The sequence below is a fragment of the Sorex fumeus genome, unplaced genomic scaffold (assembly GCF_029834395.1).
Source record: "Sorex fumeus unplaced genomic scaffold, SorFum_2.1 ptg000050l, whole genome shotgun sequence".
In the NCBI taxonomy this organism is placed as follows: domain Eukaryota; kingdom Metazoa; phylum Chordata; class Mammalia; order Eulipotyphla; family Soricidae; genus Sorex; species Sorex fumeus.
The window spans coordinates 12,999,932-13,012,203 of NW_026606107.1; the positions used below are offsets into that span (position 1 = coordinate 12,999,932).

The window sequence follows — 12,272 nt, forward strand, 5'->3', positions numbered from 1 at the left end:
ACAACATTGGCAACTATTGCCTGATCTGCCTGTTGTCTGTCATCTACAAGCTGTTCACTCGAGTCATCCTGAATAGGATTGGCAGCACACTAGATGAAGACAACCATGCAAACAAGCCGGGTTCCGAAAAGGATTCAGCACAATCAACCATATCCACACGGTAACCAAGCTCATTGAGGTTTCTTGGGAGTTCAAGATGAAGCTCTATCTAATGTTCCTTGATTTAAAGAAGGCCTTTGATTCTGTTGAGATGGAAGTGGTCATCGAAGCCCTAGCCAAACAGGGCATTCAAACTCAGTACATCAGGATCCTCCATGAGCTGTATTATGGATTCACCACCATGATCTCACAATTCTACCAGGAAGTAATCATCGATGTAAAGAAAGGGGTTCAGCAGGGTGATACCATTTCACTGAAACTCTTTAGTGCCACCCTCGAGAATGTCATGCAAGGACTGGAATGGGAAGGAATGGGAGTGAAGATAGATGGCCGGCAACTACACTACCTCCACTTCGCTGATGACATTTTTCTAGTAACACCAAACGTTAGCCATACAGCACAAATGCTGGCCGACTTTGTGAGTGTGGAAAGGTCAAACTGCAGCTGAATCTCACAAAGGCAATGTTCATGAGAAACGAACTAGTTCCTGACGTTCCATTTGCTCTCAACAGAACGAACATCACTGAATGCAGCAGTTATGTGTACCTAGGTCAAGAACTCAATATACATACACACAAACACACACACACATATTCAGTGATAGTACAGCGTATAGGGCGGTTGCCTTGCACACGGCCAACTGGGCTGACCTGAGTTTGATTCCTCCGGCCCTCTTGGAGAGCCCTGCAAACTACCGAGTGTATCTCAGCTGCACAGCAAAGCCTGGTAAGCTACCCGTGACGTATTCCATATGCCAAACACAGTAACAAGTCTCACAATGTTACTGGGCCCACTCGAGCAAATCAATGAACAGTGGGAGGACAGTGACAGTGATATATAACCAAAATGATTCCCAGAGCACCATCAGGAGAAACCCTCAATTATATTCTGGAATAGCCCGTGTGTTCTTATGTTCTGGGTTTGCTTTTTGGTTGGGGTTTGGTTTTTTCCCCTTTTTATTGATTTACCATGAGGTACAGTAACAAAGTTTTCATGTTTGAGCTCTGATCATACAGTTATCAAACACTCATCCCTTCACCAGTGCATGTTTTCCACTACCAAAATCTCCAGTATCTCCTCTCCCCCAATTCCACACCTTCCCCTGCCTATATGGCAGATAATTTGCCCAATTCTCTCTCCCCACATTTGTTACTTTCATTATTTTTTTCTTTTATTTTTTTTTTGTTTTTGCTTTTTGGGTCACACCCGGCGATGCACAGGGGTCACTCTTGGCTCATGCACTCAGGAATCACTTCTAGCAGTGCTCAGTGTACCATATGGGATGCTGGGAATCAATCCCGGGTCATCTGCGTGAAGGCAATCTCCCTACCTGCTATACTATTGCTCTAGCCCCCACAGTTGTTATTTTGACACCAGTCCCACCACCACTCATATTTGTTGAAAAAGCATTGTTGGACAATTTGTTTTGCATTGCTTGTTATGGATAAAATATAAAGTCACGTGGCCACTCTTTTGGCCGCATGCTCGAGGAATTATAAAATTTTAATAATTAGGCTCTGGAGAGATTTCTCCAGCAAATTGCTCAGTTCTGAGATTCATGTGTGTGTCTTTGGATCATGGCTGTTTGGGAGCTTATGTAGATGGTGGCTGTATGTGGGCGTCATCTCAGAGACCCATCATGGCAGGGGGAAGGAGAAGGGCCAACTCCTCCCCTGTCCCTTGAGGCCTGGTATTTGCTGCCACCGCCACCCCATACCTACAGGTTTCACTGAGTTGTAGAAGATGGTGGCCTCCCATATTCCTAGGGGGCAGGTTGAGGGACAGCTCTGTTCCCGTCTGGAGTGGCCCAGCGAAAGTGGTCTGTATTGCAAAGTCCAGAGCCATCTCTGCAGCAAGTTGCTCGGGTTCAAGATTCGTGTGTGTGTCTTACTTGCTCTTCTGTAGTCATCTACTGATTCCCTTTTTATTTATTTATTTTTGTTTAAATAGAAATTTAATGAGGTACCATGATTCGTTGTTGAGTTTTAGCCATGCAGTGTTTCTACAATATTACCAGCACCAGTATCAGTTTCCCTCTACCAGTGTTGCCAGGTTTCCTACCACCCCACTAGTCTGCCTACTTGACAGACACATTTTTATGATTGCTTGTGGTAGTTTGTATGCCATGCTTTCAGTTTTGTTGGTTCTGTGCTTCAGTTATATAGACATACCACAGCTCTACAGCACCAGTGTGTCTGAAACCACTGACTTGTGCCCCTGTTACCTCCTGTCATTGATTGCTCTTTTAAATTACGTTCTTACTTTGTACTGTCTAGTAAAGTATTAATAACATGTAGCTGTTTAGATTAACTAACAATTAAAATTCACTTCCTCATTTGCTGGAGTAGCATATCACATGCTGAATATCTTTATTCTACAGCTGTAGAACAATTTTATTCATTGTAAAAATGCTTAGCTGGGTGTTCTTATTCATTTTAATGAAATATTGCTGTTAGGTGGCAGGTGAAGTTGGGGAAGCAGGAGGGAGTATGGAAATACTAGTGGAGGAAACTTTACAGTGATGGTGGGGTTGTTGTCAAAATATTGTATGCCTAAAACTCAGCTGTTAATAACTTTGGAAATCATGGTCCTTTAGTTGAATAAAATATTTTTAAAGAGGTTAGATGGTCCACTGTCCACTGTCCTCCCGTTGTTCATCGATTTGCTCGAGTGGGCCCAGTAACGTCTCCATTGTAAGACTTTGTTGTTACTGTGCTTGGCACATCGAATACATCACGGGTAGCTTGCCAGGCGTTGCCATGCGAGCAAGATACTCTCAGTAGCTTGCCGGGCTCTACACGAGGGGCAGAGGAATCGAACTCGGGTCGGCCATGTTGGCTGCGTACAAAGCAAATGCCCTACCTGCTGTGCTATTGCTCCAGCCAAAAGAGATTAGATGGTATGGGGGGAAAAGTAACTGGATTAGAAGAAACCATGGATTTTACTCTTGGCTTTAATCCATTTCATTGTGTGATCTGCTTTATTCCTTCTGAGCTTGATTATAAGATAATTAAGCTTTATTCCATTTGCCATACACACACAAATTCTTCTGTTTGAGTCATGGTTCTAAAAAGCGTTTACATTATTTATTTATTTATTTATTTATTTTGAATACCCATCCCTCCACCAGTGCCCATTTCCCACCACCACGGATCCCAGTATCCTTCCCACCCCCCATCCTCCCCCATCCCACCCTGCTTCCCCCATCCCACCCCCCTCTGTTCTCTCTCTCCTTTTGGGTATTGTGGTTTGCAAAAGAGTTAAGTCTGATTTTCAGGGAGAAATGTTGAATAATTTACTTTCCATTGATCACTTTGTATATAAGGAGATGTTGTGCGGCCACTTATGTGTCTGCGCAGTTTGGAAGAAATGTCCTGGTACCCACTTGCAGGCTCATGGTCGCCGGGGTTCCATCTGAAGAAGGCGCGATGCAGCACCTACCCCATCTGGGACCTCCTGGTGATATCGGCTCTGTTTGGGACCTGGAGCATTCTCCGGGAGCTGTGGGGCTTTCCAGCTGGTTTTCTTCTTTGTTGCTGTGTGCTGTAAAATGGCGCTGGGCGGCGGGTTGTGGGCATGACTTCTGGAATCAGAGGTTGTCTGGGAGCCGGGGCGGCCCCATTGCAGTTTGGATAAAATGTCCTGGATCCGCTTGCAGGCTCATGGTCACCGGGGTTCCATCTGGAGTAGGCGGGATAAGCATTTACATTTTTTAAAATTCAGGTATTACTCTATTCTCACTAATGCCCTGTTTATGTTTAACATTTCTAATATAATTATCAGCACTATTCTTCACTTCTATGGATAATGGAATGAGGTATTTTCACTAATAGATAGTTGTTGTAATGGCTAATGAATTATTTAATGCCTTTCTAGTTTGGTTTATTTTTTTTTTAATCATCATTTAAGCTCAAAATTTTTGTCTTTAGTTTGGATAGTAAGGTTATTTCTACTTTCTCCTATCCTCAAATCAATCTTCCCAATGTCCTTTATCGACTTTTAAATTATTTTTGCATTTTTCAAAACATCATTTTTTTAAAGTATATAATAGGAGACTGAAAACAAAAATCAGAAAATAGTCATAAGCTATTATGTCTGACGTGTTCTAATAGTCCCTTTTTATGTACTTACACAACTAAGCATTTATTATGTCAATAAGCATCTATTATGAAGTGATCATCCATGTCAAGAGAAGGGTTCGGCAGGGTGATACCATTTCACCGAAACTCTTCAGTGCCACCCTCAAGAACGTCATGCGATGACTGGAATGGGAAGGAATGGGAGTGAGGATAGATGGCCGGCAACTACACCATCTCCGCTTTGCTGAGGACATCGTTCTAATAACACCAAACATTAGCCAAGTGGCACAAATGCTGGCCGACTTCGACTGTGAGTGTGGAAAGGTAGGACTACAGCGGAATCTCACAAAGACGATGTTTATGAGAAACAGTCTCGTTCCTGACGTTCCATTCACTCTCAGTGGGACAAACATCTCCGAATGCTGCAGTTATGTGTACTTAGGTCGAGAAGTCAACATGACGAATGACCTGGCACCTCAGTTGTGCAGGAGGAAGAGAGCGGCTTGGAATGCCTCAAGAGCGTCAAAGAAATAGCTAAGAGGACCAGGAACCTCTGGCTCTGGGCACATCTCTTCGATTCCACTGTTCTTCCTGCATTAACATATGCTTCAGAGACCTGGGCCCTACGAAAACAGGATGAGAATGTTATTTGGGTCTCTCAAAGAGGAATCGAAAGACCTATGCTTGGAGTATCACGTTTCACTCAAATGAGAGAAAGAATCCAGAGTTCCGAGCTCCATCGACGGTCAAGAATTAAGGATGCTCTCTCGTTTGCCAAGGCATCGAAAATCAGATGAGCTGGACACTTAATGAGATTTGGAGACGACCACTGGACTAGAGCCGTTACTGACTGGATTCCACAGAACGTCAAAAGACCGTGTGGCGGCCCACCTACCAGATGGTCAGACTTCTTCGTCAAGACCCTGAATGATTGGTTTGAAGCTGTTCGTGTTCCTAGAACAAACAGATGCCATTGGGCTACTCTAGCACATGATAGGGACAAATGGAGACGTTACTGGCACCTGCTCAAACAAATTGATGATTATCGGGAAGTCAAGTCAAGTGATGTCAATGAGATCATCAATAAGATCATATGGTTGTGTATCATGCTTTTTTACAGACCATGAATATTTTCCATTTCAAAGACCTAAAACTCTACAAGTATTTTGACAAAAAAAAGAAATGAATAAATCAACTAAATTTGGAAATAAAAACATAAAATCCAACTTTCCTAAGCAACAATAATTCCTTTTTCCCCCTCAGAGTTCTTTTTTTTTCAATTTTAATATTTTTATTAGTGACATACTCAAAGAGATGGTCACACAGTAACGAGTATCATCGCATGTAAATAGGAATTTATCCTCATGCATCCCTTCCTCTATGCATCCTTCTGCCTCTCTGCTGCCTGTTAAATGAACAAATCCTGATATATCATTATTACTCAGAGACGACAGATCGATGTCCACGATAGTTCTTTACTATCAATTAAAAGAAAAATATTGGCAAATCGCTTAATTCACATGAAAGGTTATTTATTTATTGCAGTGCTTTTACTTTTCTGCTTTGGAAAAGCCCATGTTTTGTCTTCAACACATTCTTTCGCTTTCTCTGTTTCTCTCTCCGTCTCTCTCTCTCTCTGTCTCTCTGTCTCTCTGTGTCTCTCTTCACCTTTCTCTAATTAGAATAGTTTAAAGAAAACTATTTTGTTTTACTAAAATAGAAATAAATTGAATCTTGATTCTCATTTTAATTAATATATTTTCGTTTCTTTTCATAGCCTATGAGAAGATGACATTTTCTGAATATTTAAAAACTCAAAACTTAACCCCCAATCTCCAATATTTTGTCCTGCATTCCATTGCAATGGCATCAGAAATAGGCAGCAGTACCATAGATGGTCTCAAAGCTACCAAAAACTTCCTTCACTGTCTTGGACGTTATGGCAACACTCCATTCTTGTTTCCTTTATATGGCCAAGGAGAACTTCCTCAGTGTTTCTGCAGGTAAGACTGGCAGTGGATCTCTTGTGTCTTCGTAAGGTTGAATAACAGATAAATATTTGAATAGCAGATGAAAGAAAAAAAAGTGATTTGTCAATATTTAGTAATCGCAAATATACATTTTAATGATATATTTGTCTTGCTAACCTACCTAAATGATATATTTAAGTTGATCTATTTTGACTTTTATAAAATTTATATTCATTGTATGTACTTTTTATTCATACTTATTTCAAGTATCATTCTGATTCATACAATTATACTTAGTTTTTTCATTGTTATGTTTTATTGCATTGTGAGCAGGCCACAATAATTTGTTCATTTTTCTGCTGATGAAGAGAGGATGTTTGCAGTTTTTGCTGTTATTAACATCACTGTATCAGGTGTCATAGTAGAATTTCTGAGTCATACCACTTATGGATGTTCTTACAGGAGAGTCTCGAGTTGTTTGTGCTGAGATGTAATAATTTATATTCTGCTGATTTTCAGTATTTCTGTAGTTCTACATCTTTGTCAACTCTTAATTTTTCTTTATTTTAAATTTTTGTCAATCTAGTTCAATATCATATTTTTACTTTGAATTTTCAAAGTTATTATCAAGTTCCATTTCTTCACATATGGTTATTGGTTCTTCATGTTTTCTTATTTGGGAAATGCCTGCTCATGCCTTCGGCCCGTTCATATATTGTGCTAGTCTTGTTATTGATTTACATAAGTTTTTATGCATTCTTAACACTAACATTTTCAGTTTTATGAGTTACATACTGCATTTTAGTTTTTATACAGACTGAACATTAATATTTTTAATTATATGAGTCACATACATACTGCATTTATTCCTGATTTATTAAAGTTATTAATAATGAAGTAGTGAAATATGACAATAATTTTTATACCACTGGTTAATGGTAGAGCATAGTAGTTTAGAACTTTGGTTATAGAAAAACATACCCTGAATTAAAAACCAGGGATCCCAAAAGTAGAGAGAGAGTATGGGGGAAATTGTCTGCCATAGAGGCAGGGGAAGGGCTTGAAAGGGGTGGTATACTGGGGACATTGGTGGTGGAGAATGTGCACTGGTGGAGGGAGGGATGGATGTTTGATCATTGTATGAGTGAAACTCAAACATGAAAGTTTTGTAACTATATCTCACGATGATTCAATTAAAAAAAGGTATCTCCACTTACTAGACTTGTGAAACTTATTGTAAGTTTTACAGTTTTTCAGTTATCTTCTTAGATAATCATCTTTTGGGAACAGAACATGCATACTCTCTATTACAGCTTTGTGTCCTTGTTCATTAACTTCTGTTATTTATCATCAAATTATTTTTTATTTCTCTGGGTTTTATTTAGCAAATTTCTCATTCCCCTGACCTAGCCAATTATTGGGCTGAAAACCAGTCAGTTCTTTTATTTTTCTAATATAAGCATATAATATATGAAATTCTAACTACTGTCTTTAGTCTTTTGAGTGATATATATTCATTATCTTTGAGCATTCATTATGTACTTTTAGTTAATTTCATTTATTTGTAAAGTTATTTATTGACAGTAGAATTTCAGGCATACAGTGTTTCAACTCAATACCCACCATCAGTTTTGAATCCTTTCACCAATTCCTTCTACCCCTCAACCTATTTCTTTGACAGACATGCTTTCTTTTTTTTATTGAATGACTGTGAGATACAGTTACAACAGTTTCGTGTTTCAGTAATACAGTGGTCAAACACCCATCCCTCCACCAGTGCACATTCTCCAGCACCAATTTCCCCAATATCACTCCCCCACGGTTGCAACCCTACCCCTGACTGTATGGCATATAATTTCCCCCATACTCTCTCTCTTCTTTTGGGCATTATGGTTTGTAATACTGAGAGGCTATCACATTTGGTTCTTTATCTACTTTCAGCACGCATCTCCCATCCTGAATAATCCCTCCAACCATCATTGACCTAGTGATCCCTTCTCTGTTTCAACTGCCGTCTCCCACAGCTCATATGACAGGCTTCAAACTGTGGAACAATATCCTGGCCCTTGTGTCTACTGTCCATGTGTGTCAGTCTCATTTTATATTCCACAAATGAGTCAGATATGCTTTCAAGTTTAATCATTGTAGTTTTGGTCCCTTGGTTACATTAGTTTTGGGTTAGTGATTTAGATATTTGCAGATACCTCACCTCCATACCACAGTTTGTGGCCACTCATCCTTGTTTGTATGTTACTTACAGGCCCCCTACACTTTCATTTCTCTCTTTTCCTGGCATTTTGTATGTAATTGAGGGTCCCACATTTGTCTGCCTTTGATACTTTCTTCTCTTGTTATTCTGTGTACCACTGTTAAGTCAGAACATCCTGTATTTGTCCTTCTTCTGACTTCACTTAACATGACATCTTCCAGTTCCACCCAAACTACAGTGAATTCCATAATTTCATCATTCCTTGGGGTTTATAACATCACATTTTATATGTATTCCACAGCTTTATTATCCACTCATCTGTTACAGGATATGTGTTTTCCTCCATATCTTGGCTATTATACCATGCACTGAAATGAACATAGTTGTGCATGTATCTTTTTCTGAATGAATGGTTTTATGTCTTTATGTTAGATACCAAGTGGAATCACTGAGTCATGTGGGAGCCCTAGGCTTACTTTCTTGAGGAATTTCCATATAGTTTTCAGTAGGGTCTGAATCAAAACACATTGCTACCAGCAGTGCCATATTGCTGTCACACAGACTTTTTTTCTAAGCTTGATAACATTCTTACTGATGTGCAGTGTTACTCTTTGCCCCCTTAATTTGTATTTCCTTTATAATAAGTTATGATGAACACTTTTTTCATATGCCTCTTGGCAATATGTCTTCTTCATAGTAGTGCGTGTTTATTTCCTCTCCCCATTTTTAATGGGGTTATTGGGCTTATTATGTTTCACTTGCCATGCTGAAGGTTTTTTATTTGATGTACGTCCATTTATTTATTTTTTAATTCTTTTGTCTTTGCCAGTAGGTTCATGTCATTGAAATTGCATTTGAGGTCCAAATCCTGAAGCATTCTGCCTCTGTTTTCCTCCATGTATTTTATGGAGTCTAGTGTAGTCTTGATGTCTTTTTCGAATTTACTTTTCTGCAAGGTATGAGATACAGATCGGGTTTCACATTTTTACATGTAGATACTCAGATAATTGAAGAGACTATTTTCACTCCATTTCACATAGCTCCTTTGTCATGAATTATTTTTGTATTTGAGGCAGATAACTTCTCTGCATTGTGTTTTTGGACCCTTAGGGCATATTCTCAGAAGCGGTATTGCTGGTTAATATGGATGCTCAATTTCTAGTTTTTTTTTTTTTTTGAGAAATTTCCATGTTTTCCAGAAAGGCTGCGTTTCCCCCAGCAGTGAATGAGGGTCCTTTTCTCTTCATATCCTGTCCAGCAGTGGTTGATCTTGTTCTTTTTGATGTATGTCAGTCTCTGGTGTGAGATGAATTATTTTTATTTGTGAAGCTCTGCTCCCCTCCTCAAATATTCATTGTTGTCTTTTAAAATTTATTACTTGTTCATAATTTAACTATACATTTTTTAAAATTTTTATTTTATGAGGTACAGTTGTAAACTTACAAATTTTTGTGCTTGGGTTTCAATTATACAATGATCAAGTACCCATCCCTCCACCAGTGCCCATAACTATACATGTTTTAATTCTGTCATTTTATTCTGTTGGTTTATAGTGATGGTTTATTTTTTTATCACTAAGAATTTATATTTGATTGATTTTTTTGTATATAAACTTGTGTAGGCAAATTTAGGATGCCCTTTATTTATTTATTTAAAAATTTTATTTTCAAAGAGTTGTTCACAGTAATTGATTAAAGTCAGTATTTCAATACTAATCCCACCACCCTTATTTATACCTTCCCACCTCCATTTTTTCGACTTTTCTCGCCACCACCCAGGCTGCCCCAAAGCCAGCTGCTAAATAATTTATTTTGTATTGCTTGTTATGAATAATTGACTAAAATGATTAAAAAATTTTCTTTAGAGGAAAGTGTTGTATTTCATTTGGAGCCATTAAGCCCCTCTATTAGAGATCACTAACATGTTGTTAGAGTTTGAGTCTTGGGCATTAATAAATATGTACATATATATATTTATAGATTGTTCTTTAAATATTACTGTTTTTCTTTAGCATAAAGGCACTTGGATTCAAGACCATTTTAATTTTATTTGTTGGATCCTTTTTTATCGATAAGTGAACATTTGATACAGTCCTACATCCAAATGGACTGGGTTGGAGTGATAGCACAGCCAGTAGGACATTTGCCTTGCACATGGCCAACATGGCCAACCCAAGTTCGATTCCTCCGCCCCTTTTGGAGAGCCCAGCAAGCTACCGAGCGTATCTCGCCTGCCCAGCAAAGCCTGGCAAGCTACCTGTGACGTATTTGATATGCCAAACACAGTAACAAGTCTCACAATGTTCTGGGCCTGCTCGAGCAAATCAATGAACAATGGGAAGACACTGACAGTGACAGTTTGTTATTCAAATGTTTTATTTCAACTCAAGGTTTGTTTGTACTGTTCATGTGTGTTTTGGAGTGAAGTGTTTCTTATGGACCTTTCTCACATTTTCTTCTATTCAGCAGAGCAATAGAACTTGCGTTTAATGCATAACATAGTTTTTTAGTAGTAACAGGGGGTCTCTGGACAGAATCTAATCCAAAATATTCATGGGAATACATATTGTCAAATTTTTTGTAGTGAAAAATCCCTTTTTTATTTTCTTTGAAAAAATTATATTTTTAAATGATGTGATTTTATGATTTGCTCGAGCGGGCCCAGAATGGAGGTGAATATTATTAAAATATTAAAATAATTGTTAATTCATATTCACATTCTTTGCTTTTCCAGAAAAGCCATTCCTCCTCTAATTTTTTATGAGAGTAGTTATGCATAGAGAATTTTCTTTGTCTAGGAGCAGAGTTCCCCCTATAAATTGAAAAAAGGGTCGTGATACAGTTTGCATAATTCTTTTTCTGCCACATTATCTAGTCCAACAGGCAGTACTCTGCTTTCACTAATGTTGCTAATTATTACTCATTCTTATAGAGCTTTAGGTTACAGAAGTGGGGCAGAATGGATGAGGGAGAGGACTTCAGTGGCATCTCTTCTGGTATTTTATGGAACTGTATATTTAACTTCAGTTCTGTTTATCCACTAAAAATTTATATTTCCTAATGTATGCATTTTATAAATATATGTTGCATGTATTTGTTGTTTTTAATGGGAAAGACACTAAAATTCTGTTTTTATTTATTAATATAAAATTTATGAACAAGGCTTTTGTATGTTGAATCCTATAAAGAAATCATTTTTCAGCAAACATGATTGTAATTTTCTTAATCGTCGATTGCCTCGAGCAGGCCCCAGTAACGTCTCCTTCATCCTAGCCCAGAGATTATATTCAAGGCTCTTTAGGAGAATGAGACCCGTCATTGTTACTGGTATTTGGCATATTTGGTATGCCACAGGGAGTTTGCCAGACTCTGCCGTGTGGGCAGGCTACATTCGGTAGCCTGCCAGTTTGTCCAAAGTAGGAATGAGATAATAAGATGTCATAATAAGATGTCGCGGCCGTGCGGTTCCGGGAGCTGGTTTTTATAGTCTCTGAGTCTTGGCCGCTGATGGGATTACACGGCGCCAGGGGGCCAGTTGGTGGGTGTGACCCCCGCCTACTGGAATTTGGAGGATCTGGGTGGAGGATGCTCGGCCCAAATCCGAATAGGCTTGGAGATCTCGGCCCCGGAACCCGCGTGACTTTGTCCCTCTGCCAGTACCTTCATGTGTGCGGAGAGTGGTCTCAGCATGGTGGTGGCTGGTCCTGGAGGTCTTTGGCTGCCGGAGCCCTGGTTGGGGCAGGGATTTTTGTAATTTTCTTAAACTTGAAAATTGATCAGCCATATGTATCTTTTCATTCTTCACAGAGCATCCCTCAAAATTGTGTATGTGGTTTAGATTTAATGTTTATTATAA

The 12,272-nt window shown here is 38.9% G+C and overlaps 1 protein-coding gene across 1 annotated transcript in view; it reads left to right on the forward strand.

Annotated features, from left to right (window-relative positions):
* Positions 1-12,272, forward strand: part of CHM (CHM Rab escort protein) — a 196,058-nt gene that overhangs the window by 84,777 nt on the left and 99,009 nt on the right. Inside the window, exon 8 of the mRNA XM_056124100.1 lies at positions 6,016-6,241. Coding sequence (XP_055980075.1) covers positions 6,016-6,241 — 226 coding nt within the window. The remainder of the gene's footprint in view (positions 1-6,015; positions 6,242-12,272) is intronic.